Source organism: Callospermophilus lateralis, chromosome 7 (genome assembly GCF_048772815.1).
Source record: "Callospermophilus lateralis isolate mCalLat2 chromosome 7, mCalLat2.hap1, whole genome shotgun sequence".
Lineage (NCBI taxonomy): Eukaryota > Metazoa > Chordata > Mammalia > Rodentia > Sciuridae > Callospermophilus > Callospermophilus lateralis.
Genome location: NC_135311.1, coordinates 121,903,866 through 121,926,435, shown reverse-complemented (window position 1 = coordinate 121,926,435; position 22,570 = coordinate 121,903,866). Strand labels below are relative to the sequence as shown.

Sequence of the window (22,570 nt, the reverse complement as noted above, 5' to 3'; positions counted from 1 at the left end):
TTGTTTAATGCATTTTTGAATCTTATGACTGTGAAGACTGGGCCAAAAGACTTTTTTTTTTTCCTTCTCCACAGTAACAGGCCTTGCTACAGACCCATGCACACCCACACCCACACACCTCCATGTAAAACCTACATGTGCACACACCACGAATGATTTATTTATGTCCCAAATTCATGTATGGACACTCCCTGTACACAGCCATGTGTATCCATGTGGAAAACCACACACAGTCACCCGTGCACACACACGCAGTCCCCCGCCATTGTCCACGTGCACATTCACGAGAGACCCCAGGTACCTGCGTGGAAAGTATCCGGAGTCCTTTGGGAATCCTCAGACCTTGCAGCTCCATCCCACATGTCCACCCTTCCCACCTCCCCACAGTGTCCTCTCTCACCCAGGGGTCACTGCCCATGGAAGACATGGATATTTCTGGAGCATCAGTGCACGTGGGGAGCAAAGCACACCAGACCATCCCCACCATGCTGTCCATGTGGACGGGCGGGGACTGTCACTGTTACTCCTGCTCTGTCCACAGCACTCAGCCTACAGCTGGCACTCTGAAACTGTTGGTTGAAAAAAGGCAAGAAATGGGCACAGGGGCACATCCTGTGGGCAGCCACAAGACAGCCGTGTGGCATCTGTGCACACATGTGGGCATGCCCCTTTCCACCTGTCTCCCTGCTTTCTGGATGGACTCACTTTCAGGACTGGGTCCATTCCAAGACCTTGGTCACCTATGACCTCTGTAGGTTCATCTGCTGGCATATGAGGTCCAGATGTGGTGCCATGGCCATGGCTTGGCCCTGAACAGCTGGGCTGCAAGGGTTAAAAGCACCAGGCTTTCCAACCTCTGGAGATATTCTGGGCTCCACCCTGGCTCTGCCCATATCACTGGGCACTTTCCATGTATTTCTGTAGGAGTTTCTTAACTTCTTGGAGCATCAATTTCCTTTTCTGCTAAGTCAGAATATAGGTCCTATCTGAAAGACATCTTATAGGAGATGCTTTTAGCAGAGTACCAGTAGGTTGTAGGCACTTAAAGATGCTTGCTGTGGGCATTATGATTGTCATTGCTTTGGCCTTTGGGAGGAAGGGCAGCCTTGGCTGGGGGTTTGCATAGGGAGAGTGGCAGGGATGGTGAATAGGGAATGCTTCTCCCCAGATGCTCCCCCAATCCTACACTCTCATTATCCCACATGCATATTCATAAGGGATGGGCTCAGCCCCACTCTGTAAATGGGTCAGAAGCAGGAAGTAGAGGCCAGTGCAGAAAGAAAGGCCCAGGGGACAGGAGATTCAAAGCAGAAGCACATTTGAGTCCTCATGGATGGGAGGATGGTGAGAGGGGAAAGGGCAAGAATGGATTGGGGAAAGTAGGGGACACTGAGGGCATGAGGAGATAAGATTAGAGAACCCTAGGGTGACTAGCCTATGGAGCCGGAGCCTGTTTTCTTTGGGAACTGGGCGGTTGAGTATCTGTCTAGGCAGGGTGATGGGCACAGGGGCATGGACTGAATGACTCCTGCATGATTCTCTCAAAGGACACAGTTTATCTGGTATTGAGTGCAAAAACTGAATTCTGAATCCTGGGTTTTTATTGAGGCTCAGAGAGGCTTGGTGACTTGCTGTGGTCACACAGTTACTGACTGTGATATTGTGATTGGAGGTGTGTGAGATAGTAATATTCTGGTCCCATCTAGAAGGTTCGAGACTGGGAGGAAGGCTGACAGGCTGGTCAGAGTGCCAAGCAAAGAAACCTCTTTTATCTACCTCCTCGTGTCATCTCCTCCATAGCTCCTGAGACAGTGAGAACAAAACCGACTTCTCTCTATTTTACAGATGAGAAGCATGCGGCTGAGAGAGGCTGGATCCCCGGGACAAAGCTACACAGTGAGTCTCCGAAGAGCGGCTGGCCTTGTGTGGAGGGTGACAAGGAGGGTGTAAGAGCCTGGATGGCCTCCATCTTGGGCAGGACAATGGCAGCATAGCCCCCTGTTCTGAAAAACTTCAACCTAAAACCAGAGGGCCTAAGGGGAGAAGGTGAACGGGAGCTCGCTCTGGGATGGGAGCGGTGAGGAGTCTCACTCGGGGCTGCTTGGTGGCATTTCAGGCATAGGGGACTGTTGGGTGGAAGGTGGCCGTGTGGGGGCTGTTTTGGGGTCAGACTGTCATTGCTGCAGAGGGAGGAAACTAGGCTGGTGGTGAAAGTGCCACCCTTCACCCCACAGACATTCACTGCTGGGCTGGCTGGGCTCAGGGCAGGACAGCGGGTGGCAGAGATGGGTCAGAGGGTCCATGGGCAGTCCCAAGTTGTGAAGACACTCAGACCAGGAGAGAAATGAAATAATACTGGGCAGGAAAAGGGTGGGCTAGATCTTATCACCTTTGCTTTCCAAGAGAGTCATAAGCTAGCGGGGACAAGTCTTGGGGTCTGAAGCTGTGTGTCCTTGAGCAACAATATCCACAATCCCTGGAGTCACAGCCAGCGGTAGTCAGTGCCCAGTGGGCCTATCGTGTGCTACTCTACTTCTTTGAGTTTCCGTGTCCTTATCCGGAAGTTGGGGAATTAATCTACTTGTGTGGGCTGCTGTGAGGAGCGAATGGTGCCATGTGGGTAAAAGAGTTTGGCATGGGCTCAAGCTTTGTGACGAGTCCACAGGAAGTTATTTGTGAGGCTAGAGGGGAGGCCTGTTGTTCTGGAAGCACCAGGGTAGCAGGGGCATACTCACTCCTAGTTGGCCAGGTAGTGGGTTGGAGGTGGTGGCTGTGGTACTCTACCAGGAAGGTACGGATCTGAATGAGGCTTTGAAAGGGACAAAGTGGGCTAAGGAGAAGGACTTTAAAGAGAAGGGCATCCTGTGGGCCAAAGTGTGGAGGAGGGAAAGTGTAGGCTGTTTGCAGAACAGCACTGGCACAATTAATGGCTAAGCCTGACGCCCTGTGAATCACCCGAGGAAGCTGTCAGGCCAGATCTTTGGCCCCTGGGCCAGCTGTGGGGCACAGACTTCCTTCCCTACCATTACCAGGTCTAGAGCTGGTGGAGGAGAGGGCTGGAGGGTGACTAGGGTAGTTACAGAGCCCTCTGCCGAGTCTCTCACACCTGGGGAAACACCTGCTAGGGAAGCCCCTCTCCCCGACCTCCCAACGGCGGAGAGTCCCGGGTTTGGGTATCCCTCCAACGTGAGAAACCACTCAGGAGTGGTGGCTGTGGGGCGTGTGTGGTCCTAGACAAGCTGCTCCAAGTCAGTAGAATTTGAAGAACGGGAAGAGACCTGGCTTGAAAGTGTGAAGCTGACCTCTCAGAAGGGACAGGGATGAGACGCGGCTTCGACCAGGAACTTACATTCATTAAGCGTCTGCTACATGTTGTAACAGCTCTGCGAGGCCAGTACCCTCGCTTCACGGCAGGGGAAACTGAGGCTCAGAGAGGCGAGGTGGCTTGCCCACGTTTTTTCGTCCAATTACCATTCATCGTTCAGCACCACGCGTTGAGCAAAGGCTCTGCGCCCAGGGTCGCGGAGTCAGCGGGACCCCCTCTTGGATTCTGCCTCTAGGGATGACAGCGTCCCGAGGTCACACAGTGGTCTTGGGGGAGCTCACACTCCGGTCTTTGTCCCGGTCTTTGTCCCAGTCGTCGCTTTGGACCAGGATTCCAGCCGGGGCCAGAGTTGGGTCGGGTTGCGCGGCCCCCGCGGCCCTGGAGTCTGCACCTCCCCTTTCGTCCGCTACAGTCCCGCCCCGCGCACCTGCCCCAGGTGAGTCCGGCGAGCCCCGAGCGCCGCCGGAAAGGGCCGAGCGTCTTCGGCAGGTGGGGCGGGGCGGGGCGGGGCGGGGCGGGGCCAGGCGGGCCCTGGGAGCCGGACGGGACCCCGAGGCCCGCCGCCGCCGCCGCCGCCGCCGCCATGGGCGCCTGCCTGGGCGCCTGCTCCCTGATCGGCTGCGTGAGTGCCCGCCCCGCACTTCGGTCCTGTGTTCTTCCTCCAAGTACTTTCTTCTTTTTCCTTCCTCCAAACTTGTCTTCCTCGGCCGGCCCCCGCCTTCGCGTCCCTGGGGCGCCTTTCTCAGCCCGCGCCCCCAACCACCCGTCCCGGGCAGCGGCGCCGCGACAGCTGGTGTCCCGGCTCGGGTTCCGGGGGGAGGGGCGGGCCGGGCGGGGAGCGCCCTCGCGGCGCCTCGGGGCACCGGGGAGACTGAGGCCGAGCCTGGCGGAGGGAGCGTCGCGGACCCGCCCGGCCCTTCCCGCCAACTTGGGGCGATCCTGGGGTGCGCCTCTCGTCTGTTTCCCGGACGCTCTGGCTCTTTGTGTGTCCTGCCTCGTCCCCGCCCCTCTCTGCCGGGTGCCCTTCTCTGTCCCTTTGGCGGCTAGGTGTCCCTGTCGGTGTGGCTCTCTTTGCCCATTGTATTTGCCCGTGCGTCTGTCTGTCTGTCCATCCCTCCCCGTCTCCCTGCGTCCTCGGCTGCTCGGCGCCTTTGGGCTCGCGCTGACTCCGGGCTCCTCCCCAGCCAGCCCTGGACCCTCCCGCGGCTGAGATGGGAGTGGGCTGGGAGGAGCCCCCATCCGGTCTCTCTGAGCCGCCCTGGAGCGGGGAGCTGCCAGTTGTCACTGACCATGGAGCCAAACTTTGGACCGGGCAACCCGGGAATGGAGGGAGGTGTGGGTGTGCGTGCCCGGCCACCGGAGTTGGAGACCCGGGGCGGCCCGCGTAGGAGAGGGGCCCGGTCTGATTTCCCCCTTCCAGCCCCTCTTTCTTCCCTTTCCCCTCATTAAATCTGAGGTTCATTCTGCAGCTCCCTCCCGCTCGGGCCCCACACAAAGAGGGGCGGAGAGAGGGGGCGCCGGCGCTGCTGGAGGAAAGCTCAGAACTTGGCTTCCTTTGTCCCCGATTTGTGTGTGCGAGGAGGGGCGCGTGGGGTGAGCGCTGGGGAGCGACAGATTCACTTGGTAGCCATTTTCTGAGAATGAGCTCGGCCTAGGGAGGCCCTAGAGTGGGTCCCTCGACGCAATTCTCTGTTCTTCTCTGGGCCTCCATTTCCCATCTGTGAAGTGAGTGTGTGAGTGTGTGTGAGTGTGTGTGTGTGAGTGTGTGTGAGTGTGTGTGTTCGCACCCAGGATGACGGCTCCGCCGGTACCTGCAGTCCCTCCCAGCCCAAAGAATTCAAGGTTGGGGCTGGCCGGCTGGCCTCCTGGTCGGGAAGGAAGAGCTCCCCTGAGGGTGACTGGCTTTTCTCCTGGTTCTGCTGGTTGGCACGGGCTTTGCTGTGCTGGGTGGGGCAGGGGATGTAGGGGAGCCCTGCTAATCCCCATCCTAGGTCTCCATCTGTAAGTCCAGGATGATGGCAGTGTCCCCCCGCCCCCATGCTGTTGGGAATGTTAAATGGTAGACGTGGGGCCGGGCCAGGGTGCGGTGGCACACACCTGTAATCCCAGTGACTCAGGAGGCTGAGGCAGGAGGATCCCAGTTCAAAGCCAGCTTCAGCAACTTACCAAGTCCCTCAGCAACTCAGAGACCCTGTCTCTAAATAAAATATAAGATAGGGACTAGGGATGTGGGAGTAGGGATGTGGGTGGGAAAGCTCCCCTGGGTTCAATCCCCAGCACCAAAAACAAACAAACAAACAAAACCCAACAAGAAACGCGGTAGGCATGGAAAGTGCCCAGCACAGCTCTGCTCATCTGGTGAGTGTTCACCATGGGTGCCCTTATCTCAGAGGGAAGAAGGTGTGTGGAGAACTCCATCTGGAGAGTCTCTGAGTCACAGGATTCAATGCTGAGAGCAGACAGGTCTGCTCAAACCCTCCTTTTACAGACATGGAAACTGCAGCCCAGAGAGGTTAGCTGCTTTGCCTGAGGTTGCACAGTTGGGATTAAAATTTGTTTCCTGGTTCAGGTTTCTGTGCACACCCCCACTCCCTCTCCCGCATCCTGGCTGCCTAGGGACAGGGCTGGCCTAGGTAGAATTGGGAGGAAAGTTAGTGAGTGTCTAACGTCTGCACAGGACCTGCCCCTCCTTTCAGTTCCTTCCTCTTGGAGTTCTGACCTCTGACACTGTTCTTGGTGCTGTGCTGAGACCGTCCCCCATGCCATCCCCCCCGTGTGGCACGTGTGGCACTGATGTCTCATTCTACATGCACCATGCCCATGATGGCCACCATTTACTGTGTCCTTATGTAGGCCCAGTGCTCATGGGAAAGAGCTGTCCTGCAGCCCAGCACGATGGTGAGCGAGGCACTTCATAGTCCCAATTCAAAGATGAGAAAGCTGGATCAGAGAGGGCAGGTGGTTCCCCATGGCCACACAGTATTAATTGGTACAATGGGCTCCTACTGGACACCAACATCCTGTTTCAATAGAGTTCCCCCAGGACTGAGGTCCTGATGGGAGGTTTCCAGGCATCTTAAGGGGACTGTCTTGGGTACACGAGTTGGAGAAGACTTCTGAACCCTCCTAGCTGTGACCATCTGCCTCTCTGAGCAATTGCTGGATAGGAGGCGAGTCCAGCCTTGGATAGGCATAAGGTGGGTCCTCCAGAGCTGGGAGTGGCCAGGCAAGTCAGCATGGTGTGACGGGATAGTCAGCAAATATCGAGGGAGGGCCATCCACATGGAGGACTGTGAAAGGCCGCTGGGGCAGAACAGCTGGACTCAAGTCCTGTTGGCCTCTTCTCATCTGGAAGGCCGTGGGCAGTCCCTCTGCCCCTCCTTGTGTATGAAGTGGAAAGAACAGTGGTACCTGCCGTTCAGCAGCGTTGCAGGATTAGATGGAACCAAGATGAAAATCTCAGTATGTTTAACATGAAGCTGGCGTGCTGTGACTGCCCCATACGCACCCCAGGGTGGCAGACTGCTCCAGACCACGAACGAGGAAGTGGTGAGAGGCCCGGCTCTCCAAATGGAGCCTGGGCTCAGGAGCCATTGCTCCTGCCCCAGGAGCCCATTTCATAGATGAGGAAACTGAGTCCCACAGAAGGGAGGAGGGACTTTCTTGGACTCCGACTGTGAGTGGGCAGCCAGGCCAGCACTGGGCCTGCGTCCTTGGCACTGGGTAGGGGAAGGACGCACGCCTTGAGTGGTTTCAGGCCACCTCTTCCCTGTGCAGGGGCTGCCCTGCGGTAGCTCAGCAGCTGTGAACGGTCTGTGAACGGTCTGCATTTTTGCCTGGGCCAGTGTTTTTGTTCTTAAATTGCAACAAGCTACACATGAGATTTACATCTTAGCCTTTTTTTTTTTTTTGTCTTCAAGGAGCTTGTCCTTTGTTTCAGCCGATGTACAAAGTAAAGTTTTTTTTTTTAGTTGTAGATGGACACAATCCCTTTATTTTATTTACTTATTTTTATATGGTGCTGAAGATAGAATCCAGTGCCTCACATGTGCTAGAGGAGCACTCTGCCACTGAGCTACACCCCAGCCCCCCAAAAAATGGGTCTTTAACTAATGCAGCCATAATGATATGGATCCCCAGCGAGTGGCATTATCAGAGTTTCCTCTGATAACAGGAAAACAGCCATGTGGGGAAGCTGCTTCTTAAGTCTGGCTTAAGAAAATGGCTCCGGCTCCCCCTCCCTCCTCCCACAGCACTGCAGCCCACCCCCGGAGCCGGCCTGGGTTCTGCGGTCAAAGTGATATATCTTTTTTTTTTTGTACTGGGGATTGAACTCAGGGGTGCTTAACTACCGAGCCACATCCCCAGCCCTTTTTAGTTTTTGAGACAGGGTTGCTTAGGGCCTTAATTAGTTGTAGAGGCTGGCCTTGAACTTGCGGTCCTCCTGCCTGAGCCTCCAGAGTCCCTGGGATTACAGGCATGTGCCCCCATGCCCAGCCAAAGTGACATATCTGAAAGGCAAATCTGATGTCATTCCTCTTGGCAGTGGTTCCCTATTGCCTAGGGGGTGAAGTTCAGACTCACCTAAGGGACTCTGGCCTCCACTTCCGGGTACCACGCCAGACACCCTGGAAATAAAATACTGACTGAATCTGTGTGTGACTCCCCTGGCTGGGACGCCCTCCTCCCCCCTCCCTGGCTGCCTGCTCTCCCTGGAAGCTCCCGCCCCTCCCTTTTTTATTGTGGTGAAATACCTGTAATATAAAATGTCTCATTTTAGTCATTTTAAAGTGTGCATTTCAAGTGGCCTTCGGTGCTGTCACGTGGGTGTCCCGCCATCGCCAGCCCCCCAGCCTTCCGCACACCATTTCATCTTCACAGACTGAAGCTCCCATTAAACAGTAGCCACCCTGGTAACCACTGGTGACAGCCGCAGCCCCTGGTAATGACTCTTCTACTTTTTCTGTCAATGAACTTGACTGCTTGAGGTTCCTCAGTGAGTGCAGGATGCAGTGTTTGCTCTCCTGTGGTGGCTTCTCCATGTGTCATGTGTGTGTGTGGGGAGTCTTCCATGTGGTGTGCAGAATGTCCCTCCTGTTCCTGAGTGAGTGGTATTCCATTGTGTAACTAGACCGGGTTCTGTCTATCCACTTATCATCAATACACATCTGGGTGGTTTCTGCCTTTGGCTGCTGTGGATGAATCTGTGCTCACCCTCTCGGCTCTAGTGCCCAGCTGCTGTGTGCGGCGGGGAGCTCTCTGTGGGAGGCAGGGCACAGGCAGCAGAGGCTGGCTGGCTGCTTTCGGGCTGGCTTGTCAAACCCAGGAACCTCGTAACTCCAGGACTCTGAGGCCCAGGGCTTCCAAAGTTCCCAGGGAGCCCTCCGTTCTGAGGCCCTGGGCTGGTGGCCGGGCTGGTTCTGTGCTAGGCCTTCTGGGCTTTTCCACCCACCTCAGGCCCTGGGGAGCAGGAAGTGGTGGGAGGCCTGGAGGGTTTCTGCTCCCTGGGCCTCTCGCCCTGCCCAGCACTGACCCATGTCACTCGGCAGCTTGGTGACTTCCACCACCTCTGTAGTGATCCGAAGAGTGGGCGGGCCACCACCGTCCCCAGGTGTGGGACATTATTATTATTTGCAGGTTCTCAAGACGATAATAAGCTCGTAAAACCTAAAGCTTTGTGCCAATTTCAGGTTTTTATCTTTATTTGTGAATCTTATTTTTTCATATTTGTAAAATCAACTCCATTGACACATAATTAAATGTTCTCCAGTTAAGTGTTACCTGCCCTCACACTCGCCCAGGTGGCGGGGAACCTTCCCTGATGTACAGGTGGACATTCCCTTCTCCGTGTCCCCATGTTTCCGTAGGAGCAGGAACTTGTCGTGTTTGTGTGGGTGCCCACGACCTGCCCCTGCTCCTGCGGCCTGGCCGGCCTGACTTGGGAAGGGTCCTTTCGGGAGCTGTCAGAGGTGGGGAGAAGGGTCCAGGGGACCAACCTGGCTCTGGCAGCCGGGGCTGCTTCTGCCTCCCCTCCTCCTGGTCCCTTGGTTGCTGATTGGGCCTTGCAAGTCCCAGGTCTCAGGTGTCAGGAACACCTGGATTCGGATCGCTTAAGAACTGGAGCAAATTGAAAGGTCAAACTCCCTGAAATTGGGATGGCTCTTCTTGTCGCACCTGTCGCAGGTTGAAAGGTCATGAGTGGAGTCAGGCCCCCAGGTCCTCAGGGCGCGTGGGCTTCCCAGGCGAGTGCTGTGCCCTGGGATTCCTGTGGCCGCGGAGGGATGGTTTTCTTCTCTGTAGTATTTTTAAATGAACGAGGCCGCCCTCAGTGCGCTGGGAAGTCGCGAGGCTCTTGGGCAGCACACAGACCCCTCAGCTTGCTTGCTGGGTGACCTTGCTTATGTCACCTTTTTGAGTCTCTGTTTCCTCCTATGTAACTGGGATGTTGTCACACACCTCCTACCGTCAGGGAGGCTGACGTAGATGGAGTGCTTGCCACCGCGCCTGCCGCTGAGTACCCCTCAGAGGCGGTGGCTGTCACTTGGGTTGCTTGAGTCGCAGTGTTTTTATTGACTTGCTGCGTGACCCCAGGTGAGTTTCTTAACCTCTCTGGCCTCAGTGTCCAGCTTTATAAAATGGTACTTATAGCCCTGCGTCTGATAACCAGGAGACTCCTGTGGTCCACAGAACACTGCCCCAGGTTATGCTGTCCCCCGGGGATGGCAGGGCTTCTGGCGGCAGCTCAGGGTGTAGCCAGGAGTTGCTGGGAGGGGGCATTCCCCAGCCGTCCAAGGTGGCACCTATGCTGTACCTGGCCTTGTGGGTGACAGAGAAGGGACAGGAGGGCTTCCAGGGGTGTCATCAAAGAGGCAGAGGGAGGCAGCTCCACCCAGCTGAGGGTGCCCCCGGCCTGTGCCCATCCAGACCGGAAGGCGGGGAGGGAGCCTCAGGGGCCGGGCCCTTCAGCCTGCTCTCTGCCCAGCTCATCTCCCGGGCAAGGTTGCTCCTGTCCCTCTGCCTTTGACACTGAGCCGGGTTGTACTTGGGATGCAGCCAGTCCTGTGCGTGGCTGCCACCCTGCGGGGTCCTGCCAGCCCGGCCACACGGCCACTTGTGCTCCCACCTGCAGCTCAGGCGGCCTCCCCAGGGGGCCCGGGGGCCTTCTTCCTCCTGCCCCTCAGCTCTCAGCTAAAAGGCGCCCTCTTCCAGGCGCCCTTCCCCGACCTGCCACCCTGTTGGCGCTCATGGCAGCGGGTACTTCTTGTCGCACCCATCAGGACGGGCTCTTGCTCTTAGACACCTGGGTGAGGACTCGGGGACGGTGGCCAGGAGGCTGGAGGCGGGGCCTGTTTCCTCAAAGGCCGGAGGGCGGGTCCCCCTCAGGGGCCAGCTGTGAGGGGTGTGGCCTCCGCCGTCCCTGGGAAATTTCAGCCTCCAGAGCGGAGGGCACAGGCAGGGGACCCCAGACGGGAAGGATCAGGCCGCCACCTGTTGTCCCAAACTGGTGCAGCGCTAGGGCCGGAGTTTCCATTGGTTCATTCAACGGATGCTTACTCTGCGCCTGTGTTTTTGAGTTTTTGAGCCGAGTTGGCTTCTGGCCAAACACTTCGGACACTCAGCAGAGAGTCCAGGAGGCCTACTGTGTGCCAGGCACTGTTTGGCCGGGTAACAGCACAGTGCGCACAACGGGCGAACTCCATGCTCGGGGCTGGGGTTGCGGCTCAGGGGCAGAGCGCTTGCCTGGGTGAGGCCCTGGGTTCGAGTCTCAGCACCACATATAAATAAATAAAATAAAGGTCCATTGACAACGGAAATAAATACATACATAAACATGCTCTGCGAGCAGGGGAAGCAGAGGAGTAGATATAGGCCTATCAGGATACAGAAGGTCCTTGGGGACAAAATGAAGGGACAGGAAAAGGAAGCCCAAGGGCAGGGGTAAAATTTTTAATCCTGGTTTGTTCTCACATTTTTCCTGTGAGAAGTAGGTATTGTTATTGATTCCTGTTTTATAGAAGAGGACACAAGTTCAGAGAGGTTGAGTGAGTTGTATAAAGTCACACAGAGCTGGCTTTTTCCCTTTTTTTGCGCCACCCTCCTGACTTAAGTTAGAAACTCTGACCCGTCCTCGCTCATGCGCTCGTGCTCTCTCTCTCTCTCTCTCTCTCTCTCTCTCTCTCTCTCTCTCTCGGTGTGGCACTGGATTGGACCCAGGGTTGCTCTACCACCCAGCTACATCCCCGGCTCTTTTTAATCTTTTATTTCCACTGTCTCACTAAATTGTCAAGCCTGGCCTCCAACTTGCAATCCTCCTGCCTCAGCCTCTTGAGTCACTGGGATGACAAGCCCATGCCACCCCACCTGGCTCCAGCTCTCTTTCCAAAGCCACAGTGGTGCGTGAGATGGATCCAGGTTGGGTCTGGCTCCTGTGGCTGTGGTGGCCCGGCGTGACTTCCCCCTGCAGCTTAGACGGGTATCCTCAGGGAAGGGCGCAGCGCTGCCCAGCTTGGTGCAGATGCGGAGCCCTGGACAGGCGGGTGGTGGGTGCCGTTGCCGGGTGGTGAGTGACAGGGCCCTCCCGCCCCCCAGGCCTCCTGCCTCTGTGGCACAGCTCCCTGCCTCCTGTGCGGCTGCTGCCCCGCCAGCCGCAACTCCACGGTGAGCCGCCTGGCCTTCACGGGCTTCCTCTTCCTGGGCGTGCTGGTGTCCATCATCATGCTGAGCCCCGGCGTGGAGAGTCAGCTGCACAAGGTGAGCCCCGGGGCGCTGGCCTGGCTCAGGACGGGCCTCAGCCGGCACCGAGGGGTGGCAGGACGCCAGGCGCCCGCCCCTGTGAGCTGGCAGGGACCTCTCTGGGGAGTCCTGTTCCTCATAAGCCGTGGTCCCCTTGGGATGCTGGGATCACAGTTGTCCCTTAGACAGCTGGCCCCGGGACACTCTGCTCCCGGCAGTGCTGAAGCCGGGAGTGGGGCCGCCTCTCCCCTTCATCTCACCCTGGGGCTGAGGTCAGGGGCGGGCACACCCCGGGTGTCCAGGCTGCTCCCTGGACTGAGTCTGAAGCGGCTGGGCCACAGCTGTTTTCCCCAAGACGCTGTGACTCCGAGCCAGGTGGCAGGAGGCCACACTGGGAAACCCCACAGTGCGCCCCTGGGCCCTGCCGGGTCATCTCGGGAAAGCACGCAGCCAGGAGCAAGCTGTGAGGGACCAGCCCCGGGCCAGGCTGGGCTCCCGCATCCCTCCTGCGCCCTGGGTGGGCTCAGGCTGCTCTCTGTCCCCACAGCTGCCCTGGGTGTGTGAGGAGGAGGCCGGAAACCCCGTTGTCCCCCAGGGCCACATCAACTGTGGCTCCCTGCTGGGCTTCCGCGCTGTCTACCGCATGTGCTTCTCCACCACGGCCTTCTTCTTCCTGTTCGCCCTGCTCATGATGTGTGTGCGTAGCAGCCGGGACCCCAGGGCTGCCATCCAGAACGGGTGAGAGGGCCCGCACCCATGCACCCTGCCACTCTCCCCAGCACCCTTCTCCTTCTCTGCCTGTTCCTGGGGATCTCGAGACCCTGCCCTCAGACTCGGGAGTCACTGAAGCCAGTGCTCATAGCACAGAGAACAGCTCATTTAGTTATCCCTGTTTTTCAGATGGGGGAAGAAAGCTCAGAAAGGGCAATAGTATGCTTGAAGTCACACAGCACCGTAGTGACGCAGTTGGCTAGAGCCTGGTCAACGATGCTCACTGCTTGGGTTTTCCCTCCCTGCCCCTCAGGGCTTTTTCTAGGGGCAGGACAGGCTTTCTGTGCCCATCAGATAGTCCCCCTTCACCTCTCCCAAGGTCTGTTCTTTGGGAGCAGGGTTCTAGGGCCAGGCCTGGTCTGGCTTCTGAAGTCTGTGCCCAGCTCAGCTTCCTGTCCGTTCCCACTGCAGGTTTTGGTTCTTTAAGTTCCTGGTCCTCGTGGGCATCACCGTGGGTGCCTTCTACATCCCTAGTGGCTCCTTCTCCAAGAGTAGGTGGCTGGGGGGGCCTTGGAGGGTTGGCAGGGAGGTGGCAGGGCTGTGGGGCTTCAGGTGGGGGAGCTTGGTGGGGCTGCTCTTTGCCCTGGCACCTGAGCCCAGGCTGCTGGGTCGCCCCATGGGACAGTACTAACACCCGGCTTCCTGGCCTTTGGGCAGCTTGGGGGTGGGGAGCCCGGCCCCTGACCCCTACTCTGCCATGCGTCTCTGCAAGGCCAGGCTCCCTGGAGGCAGGGACTCTGCTTCTTAAAGTCCCCAGTGCGGGATACGGCACGAGGGACAACTGAACAAAGAGTGAGTGAGAGGGAGGCGCGGCTGTCCCTGTGGCCTGTCCCGTGGCCTCACCCCGTCCCCCCCACGCAGTCTGGTTCTACTTCGGCGCCGTGGGCTCCTTCCTCTTCATCCTCATCCAGCTGGTCCTGCTCATCGACTTCGCGCACTCCTGGAACCAGCGGTGGCTGTGCAAGGCTGAGGAGTGCGACTCCCGCGCCTGGTACGCAGGTCAGTGCCGCCCGCTGCTCGGGCCTGGAGTTGGTGGCGCCTGGGGGGAGGGGGAGGGCTGCCAGGGCCCGGGGCTGGGGTGGGGCAATGGAGGAGAGCTGACCGGACAGCTCAGGGCTGCGGCCACAGCAGGCCACAGATGATGCCCTTTTGGCGGTGCCCAGACGGAGCTTCAAGGGACAGCTGGTCCCTGCAGCCCTGGGAGCAGAAGGAGCCCCTGTCAGGTCCCTGTGGGTCCTGATCCACCGAGTGCTCCCAGGTGCTGCTGGTCTGGGCCCCACCAAGCCTGCTGCTCTAGTGCGCTTTAACCACTGCGCTGACCGGTGATCAGGGCAAGGCCGCCTCGAGCCAGCTCAGGCAGTCACCCGGAGGCCCCTGGAAGACACTGATGTCGCTCCTTGAATGAGGACATGGCCCACCGGGGAGGCTGCCTGCTGCCGCCTGAGTGGCTCCTGCCCTCCTCCCAGGCCTCTTCTTCTTCACCTTCCTCTTCTACGCGCTCTCCATTGCGGCCGTGACGCTGATGTTCATCTACTACACCCATCCCGGCGACTGCCACGAGGGCAAGGTCTTCATCGGCCTCAACCTCACCTTCTGTGTCTGCCTGTCCATTGTTGCTGTCCTGCCCAAGGTTCAGGTGAGCCTGCCGTCGGCCCCGTGCAGGCGGGACTCCTATAGAAACCCAGGTTCCGGGCAGGCCCCGACATGGAGAGCATGAGCTCCAGAGGCAGCATCTCCCATCTCATGCTGGGTGTCCTTGGGAAAGTGCTGTAACCTCTCTGTGCCTGTCTTTCCTCAAATGTAAAATGGGATAATAACATCTGCCATCCGTAGTTACCCTCTGGACTGAAAGGGAGCCGTGCCTGACATCATAGGGGACCATCAGACATTAGCTGTTGGAGTGATTGATGTCATTTTTTTTTGTTGTTTTCATGCAAATTGAAAGACCGTCAGGAGGGGGTGGTGAGTGGTGGTTCCTGGATGGTCCAAGAAATAGTGCTGGGATGAAATTCCAGTGTCCCACCTCAGACCCTCTGAGACAGTAGGTGGGGGCTCCCAGCATACATGTCCTTCACAGACTGTCTCTGGACCCCCTTGGGCATCCAGCAGTACCTCACAGTTGGGGTCTCAGCACACCAGGGTTTCCGAGGTAGCTTGGGTGGTCTCTGTGTGTCTTCAGCAGAAAGGCTGAGAACCTCTTTTCTGCTTAGAGCCTCCATTTGTGTGAGAAAGTTGAAGCCCAGAGAGGGAGACACTGTATCCCGGAGCACACAGCAACCAGCATTCGTTCAGCAAATACCTTATTTATTTATTTAGTACTGGGGTTGAACCCAGGGTCTCACTAAGTTGCTGAGGCTGATCTTGAACTCATAATCCTCCTGCCTCCACCTCCCAAGTCTCTGGGATTACAGGTGTGCACCACTGTGCCTGGCTTTTCAGGCTCACTGCTAAGTATTTTGGATACAGCTGCCAGGAATAGGAGGAATGATACAGTGGCTATAAGTTAATGACATCTGTCATATATGTCATTTGGTCTTCATATCATCATTATCCCTATTTCACAGACAAGGAAACACAGGCTTAAAGAAGTAAAGAGGCCAGGCATGATGATACAACCCTGTAATCCCAGTCACACGGGAGGCTGAGTCAGGAGGTTGGCAAGTTTGAGGCCAGCCTCAACAATTTAGCAAGATTCTTTCTCAAAATACAAGGGCTGGGGTGCTGGGGTTGTGGCTCAGCGGTAGCACATTTGTCTGGCATGTGTGAGGCACTGGGTTCGATTCTCAGCACCACATATAAATAAATAAAATAATAGTCTATCAACAACTAAAAAAAAATGTTAAAAAAAAAAAATACAAGGGCCAGGCACCATGGCACATGCCTATAATCCCAGCTGCTCTGGAGTCTGAGGCAAGAGGTTCACAAGTTCAAGGCCAGCCTCAGCAACTTAATGAGGTCCCAAGCGACTCAGTGAAGCCCTGTCTCAAAATAAAATACAAAATAGGGGCTAGGGATGTGGCTCAGTGGTTAAGCGCCCCTGGGTTCAATCCCTGGTATCCAAAACAAAACAAGGAGTGGGCACAGCAGGGGTGAAGGCCCTGGGGCAGGAGATGGATGAGGCGATCCGGGGATGGAGAGGCCATCGGGAATGGAGAGGCCATCGTGGCTAGCGTGCTGGGCCTGGAGGAGAAGGCTGGAACACCAGGGAGGCTGGTTGGCGGTGCCACCCTGAAGGGTTTTCAGAAGGGAGGGGCCTGGGTGATCTGAGGAGTGAGGAGTGTGAAGAGGAGGGAGAATTAGAACCCTACTTCTGGAAGGTGAGGGTGCTGGGGGACCTGGCTGGTGTGTTTTCCCAATGTGGGGTGGATGGGCCTCCCAGGGCGGGGGATTCCTGAGGTCCCCTAGTTGGTGAGAGTGGTCTGGGTGGGTGTGGGTGTCCCTATTCTGGCAGGGGACTTACTGATGACGACCTTCTGCAGGACGCCCAGCCCAACTCCGGGCTGCTGCAGGCCTCTGTCATCTCGCTCTACACCATGTTTGTCACCTGGTCCGCCCTCTCCAATGTCCCTGGTGAGTATGGACCCAGGTTCGAGGAGGCCTGGCCTTGTTGCTGGACCACAGTGGCAAGCTAGGGAGCTGGGGATCCTCACAGGTGACAGGGACACGTGGCTGCAGCCCATTCTGAGACTGGGTCCTCAGAGAGGTGGGCGCCGTCCGGCTCCCGGAGTTGACTGTCACTGTGTGTGCTGCTGCTGGGCCCTGGCTGGTGGGTTGGGTTTCTGTCTTTCTGTCTGTCTACCCATCCTCAGGGCCACCAGGCTTCCCAGCGGCTCAGGGGGTGGAGGGTGACTGTGCCCCCCTTCCTAGACCAGAAGTGCAACCCTCACTTGCTGACCCGCCTGGACAACGCTACGGTCATGGCAGGCCCCGAGGGCTACGAGAGCCAGTGGTGGGACGCCCCCAGCATCGTGGGCCTCATCATCTTCATCCTGTGCACCCTCTTCATCAGGTATGGCGGGGTCCAGTCTCCGGGAAGTGGTCATGTGGGGGGCCAGAAGTGAGGAGGACCTGGGAACCCCACACCAAACTGGAAGGTGCCCTGAGCCGGCCGCACTCCCAGCTCCTGCCTTGGTGGAGTCTGAGCATGCGCAGCAGGAGAGGGCAGCAGAGGTGGGCCGGGCCCCGCCTCCCGGGCCCCGCCTCCCGGGCCCCGCCTCCCGGGCCCCGCCTCCCGGGCCCCGCCTCCCGGGCCCCGCCTCCCGGGCCCCGCCTCCCGGGCCCCGCCTCCCGGGCCCCGCCTCCCGGGCCCCGCCTCCCGGGCCCCGCCTCCCGGGCCCCGCCTCCCGGGCCCCGCCTCCCGGGCCCCGCCTTGTTCTGCGCACAGCTAACCAGCATTCATTCAGCAAATACCTTATTTATTTATTTAGTACTGGGGTTGAACAACAGGCCCAGGCTCCATTTCTTCCCTGCCATGTGACTTGGGCAAGTGGATTAATCTTTCTGAGCCTCATTTTCCTCCTCAGTAAGAGGAGGACGGGGCTGTCCATGGTGGAGGAGCTGACTGTAGTCTCCTCATCTCCCCCAGAGGCAGCTCATGCTGAAGTTCACACAGCAACTTTTTATTCTTTTAATTAATTTTACTTCTTTGGCACTAAGGATTAAACCCAGGGGTGCTTTACTGCTAAGCTACATCCCAGCCCTTTTTATTTTTTATTTTTATTTTAAAATTTTTTTTTAGTTGGCGGAAGTTGCGGCTCAGCGGTAGGGGGTTCACTTAGCATGTGCAAGGCTCTGGGTTCAATCCTCAGCACCACATAAAAATAATTAAATAAAAGTATTGTGTCCAATTACAACTAAAAAATAAATACTTTTTTAAAAATATTTTTTTAGTTGTTGATGGACCTTCATTTTTATTTATTTATATGTGGTGCTGAGAATCAAATCCAGTGCCTCACACATGCTAGGCAAGTGCTCTACCACTGAGCCACAACCTCAACCCTATTTTTTATTTTGAAACAGAGTCTGGCTGAGTTACTTAGTTACTAAGTTGCTGAGGCTGGCCTTGTACTGGCAATTCTCCTGCCTCAGCCTCCTGAATCACAGGGATTACAAACTGTACCATTGTGCCCAGCTACACAGCAACTTATTAAAAGGAACATATTAGAAGTGCTTATTAGTGTGGGCTCTGGAGCTTGCCTGCCTGCCTTTGAATTTGGCCCTGCCACTTGCTAGGTCTGTAATCTTAGGCAAGTCATTTACCCTCTCTGTGCCTCAGTTTCCTTATCTACAAAATAGGGATAAAAATAGTACCTACCTCATTGGATTGTTGAAGGTTGGTGCCATGAGTTATTGTGTATACAGCAGTATAAAAGACCAGTATGAAGGAACTTGGCAAGTAGCAGGTGCAAAAGAAGTGTTCTCTGTTGTTCTAACTCTCTGACATTTGCACAGCTGGGTGGAGTGAGCTGTTGCTTTGTAAGGCTCTGGGTCATAATGTCAGCACCTTTGAGTTCTGCAGACTCTCGCCCAGCCCAGCACTTCCCCAGGCCCTCTTGTGTGCGCCTGCGCTCCACTCTCTGGAGGATCCCTGGGCTCTGCCCCTCTGCCTCTCCTTCTCCCGGCAGGCCTCCGTGCTTTGAGGTTGTTGCAGTTTGTTTTGTTTTAACCTTTTCACAACATTTTCTCTGAGTCTCACCAGGGCAGTCCATGCTCCTCTCTTCTCCATCACAATCGATCCCGTGTAACCTGGAAAGTTATGAAGTCTCTTTTGTAGATGGGGAGACCACGACTCAGGGAGGAGGAGCTGCTTGTCAGAGGCCGTGAACACACAGTGGCCCGGGACATCTGCTGCCAAAGGGCAGCGGTGGCCCAGAGGACCAGGACTACCCGGAGTCTCTGCCCAGCTCCGGTGGCCTGGGCCTGGCTCTCCTGCATTGGATGCCCACGCGAGAGCTGGGGCCTGGGCTCTGGAGGCTCACCAGGGTAGATTCCCAGTTCCATGGGGCAGGGCTGGAATCCAGCTCTTCCTTCTTTTTAGGGATTGAACCTGGAGGCATTTTATAAATGAGCTAAATTCCCAGTCCTTTTTATTTTTTCATTTTGAGACAGGCTTTCACTAAATTGTTCAGGTGGGCCTTGAGCTTGTGTCTTCCAGGAGTGGCTGGGATTACAAGCATGAACCAGTATACCTGGCCTTTTTACCTTTTTTCCAGAATATGAGTTGGGTTTTCAAAATTGTATGTCTTGAGCCACTAAATTTTGTCTTTTTTTTTTTAAAGATAGATAGAGAGAGAAATAGAGAGAGAGAATTTTTTAATATTTATTTTTTAGTTCTCGGCGGACACAACATCTCTGTTGTATGTGGTGCTGAGGATCGAACCCGGGCCGCACGCATGCCAGGCGAGCGCGCTACCGCTTGAGCCACATCCCCAGCCCTAAATTTTGTCTTAACATTAAGTCCTCATTGTAGAAAAACAGTGACAGCCAGGTGTGCTGGTAGGTACCTGTAATTCCAGTGACCCAGGAGATTGAGCAGGAGGATTGTAAATTGGAGGCCAGCCTCAGTAACTTAGCAAGATCCTGTCTCAAAATGAAATAAAAAGGGCTGGGGGTGTATTTCAGAGGTGGACCCCTGATGGGTTCAATCCTCAGTACCCAAAAGAAAAAAGAGAGAGAGAGAACAAAAGCAATGACATACAATCATTCTGTGATTGTCATTTTCTTCTTTTAGTGTAAACGTGAAGGAAAGGGAGGCAAATGATTGATTACCTGAGACCAGTAAAAGCATTGTTAATTATTAACATTAAAACCCTGGTGCCATGGCTTGCAGCACTAGGAACTCAATACATGTTTGTGGAAGTAGCAAATGGGCAGGCGTAATTATTGACTGTTTATTTAGCTCATGCTCTGCACCAGGACAGTGCCAGGGGCTGTTCATCTTTATTTCATTTAATCCTCCTAGCAACCCTATGAGGGAAGTACAGATGAGGCATCGGAGGCTCAGAGAGGTTAAGTATCTTGCTCAGTGTCACAGAGGGAGTTGGTCTAGAGTTGAGAGTCAAAACAGCTTATTAACTTCCAGGCCCAGACCATTGGGTCACTGGCCTCCGGAGCTCTGAGACCCTCTGTCTGGGGTTGTAAGCAGTGCCATGGCTCACAGGGCACCCTGCTACCTGTATGCCCACCTTGGTGGCAATGGCCCTGACCCCACCTTCCTCTCTCGCTGACAGTGTGCGCTCCTCAGACCACCGGCAGGTGAACAGTCTGATGCAGACAGAGGAGTGCCCGGCCGGGCCGGAGGTCATGCAGCAGCAGCAGCAGATGGAGGTCTGTGAGGGCCGGGCCTTCGACAATGAGCAGGACGGTGTCACCTACAGCTACTCCTTCTTCCACTTCTGCCTGGTGCTGGCCTCCCTGCACATCATGATGACACTCACCAACTGGTACAGGTGTGCACAGCCTGGCGGGCAGGTGCCCAGGGTGTGGTGCCATGTGCCCTGTCTCCTCTGTTCCCTCCCTGGGTGTCCCTGATGCCTGCTCAAGGCTGGGGGCATCTGGTGTCTGCCCTGCCCTGACCCAGTTTCCCTGCTGGTGCCTCAGTGTGCCCAGCTCCTGCGGCTTCCCCAAGTGATGGTGGGGGGGTCACAAGAGTGGGGGGTGTCACAGGAGGCGGGGCTGGGCCTGTGTAGGGCCACGGGGTTTCAAATCAGGGTGACCATGGAGTCAGATTTGGGATTCGTGGCTGGAGGTCAGGGTTAGGGTAGGACCAGAAGCACAGGTGCAGGGTTAGGAGTAAGAGTGGTGGCATCGAGGGCTGGGGTGGGGCCTCTGGAGTTGCACCTGGTCTCTGTCACTCGGGACTGTTGCAATGGCCACACACCATACTGTGTCATTTGGTTAACTGGGGTCTGGAGCCCACAGCTGGGATCAAAGCTGCAGAATCAAGGAGCTAAGATCAGGGTGATAAGGTCAGGGGTCAGGTGGGCTGAGTCAAGGTGAGACTAAAGTCAGGAGTTCCAGAGTCCCAAGGTCAGGGGCTGGGAATGAGGTCAGAGAGTTGGGATCACCTGTCAGAGACCAGCAGTCTGGTCAAGGTCTAGGACTGGGGTCAACACCGGAGTTGAGGTTGGTGCAAGGCCAAGAGCCTCGCACAGGGTCATGAGGCCAAGTGTCTCAAGCGTCAGAGGCAGCGTAAGAGCCAGCGTGAAGCCAGGCATCCCAGCTGGGTCATAAAGTCAGGGAACGGGACCCAGGGCACAGATGGGGCCAGGCTCACGAGGGAATATGGTGTGTTCCAGACCCGGAGAGACGCAGACGATGGTCAGCACGTGGACTGCCGTGTGGGTGAAGATCTGCGCCAGCTGGGCAGGGCTGTTCCTCTACTTGTGGACCCTGGTGGCCCCTCTGCTCCTGCCCAACCGTGACTTCAGCTGAGGCAGCCCCTGGAGCCTCCCCACTTCGTGCCTCGGGCTCACCGACAGCCGCCCTGCCGCCTCCCCACCCACCCTCCTCCAGGCCTGGCCTGAGTGGCTGTCCTCCAGTCCTAGTGCCCTCAGGGTCCAGGAAGCACCGAGCTCACATCTGTGCCCCACTCTGCTACCACCCTGGGTCACAGAGCCGCCTCTTCCTTCCCTGACCCCAGTGACCCAGGGTCACCCTGGGGACAAAACATCCCCTTGTTCCCAGGCTGCCCAGAGGGGACTTAAGGGGAGAGCAGCTCAGAGCTGTTCAGAGGGCAGTGAGCACGCGCCATCTTGGGTGCCTGGCACCAAGGCCGGTGTTCCTGCCCGTTATCCCCTTCCTGGACCATGTGCCTTAGGAGTCTCTAAGACTTTGCCCAATAAACACGCTCGAGTGTGTGCCTTCCTACAGCCTGTGCTCCTCACCCTTGCTGCTGGGTCTGTCACCTCTGCAGTCATGTGGGGCTGGGACTGGAAAGTCAGGGCTAAGGGACGAGGGGTCTGGGCTCCAGTCATGGAGAACCCAGGGTGCAGGGTGGCAAGGAAGGAGGGCCAGGCCAGGGCCTTGGACAAAGGGAGTGTGGGGGCCAGACAAGGGGAGCCAGGAGGCGTAGGACCAGCAGGGACCCTTCATGAGGACAGGGAGGCCATGTGGAGAGCCACGTGGAGGGCAGGGGCCATGCCAGCTGGCTGAGGGCACTGCCTTCAGGGTCCCTCTTACCAAGCACTGCCCCAGAGCTGCCCGTCTCTGGCCGCGTGCACAGTGAGGACTTGGGCACCACCCTTCGCAAGGGCATTGGCATCTGCCTGGGGCCAGGTGCTCTGGGGAATGCAGAGAAGATCCAGTGAGCCCCAGGCCTCAGGCCACCTTGGGGAAGGTCACGTGCCCTGACTCACCAAGCCAGCCTGCTGCCCGCACAGAGGGAGCCACGGGGACCTGTGGGCTTTGGGCTCCTGGTTCCTCACTCACCAAAGGGGAGCAGTGCCACCCACTGTTGTGAGGACCCCTGGAGCAGCCTGTGGCAAGGCTGACGGGGTTCCGTGAAGGCCAGCTCCCATCTCTGGAAGGGCACAGGCTGGTGAGGGGCACAGACAGGCTCCTGGCTGGGCCCAGGACCTGTCACCGTGGTGACCAGATGCAAGCCGTTCGTTGCTTCTGCTTGTGGGTCTAGGAATGGGTACTGACTTGGTTTACTGAGGCTGGAGGATGGGATGGCAGAGGACAGCTCGCCTTTAAGGTGCTCCATGGTTACGGGGTGAGTGCAGTGGTGGACGTGGCCCC

General features: G+C 56.8%; 1 protein-coding gene across 1 annotated transcript; it reads left to right on the top strand.

Annotated features, from left to right (window-relative positions):
* Positions 1–3,850: 3,850 nt before the first annotated feature.
* Serinc2 (serine incorporator 2) lies at positions 3,851–21,689 on the top strand. Its single transcript, XM_076863069.2, has 10 exons — positions 3,851–3,947; positions 11,915–12,076; positions 12,606–12,796; positions 13,241–13,320; positions 13,691–13,828; positions 14,296–14,465; positions 16,309–16,399; positions 16,697–16,838; positions 20,059–20,277; positions 21,127–21,689. Exons 1-10 carry the CDS (start codon positions 3,909–3,911, stop codon positions 21,260–21,262), a joined length of 1,368 nt encoding a protein of 455 aa, XP_076719184.1. The 5' UTR covers positions 3,851–3,908; the 3' UTR covers positions 21,263–21,689.
* The last annotated feature ends 881 nt before the right edge of the window (positions 21,690–22,570 follow it).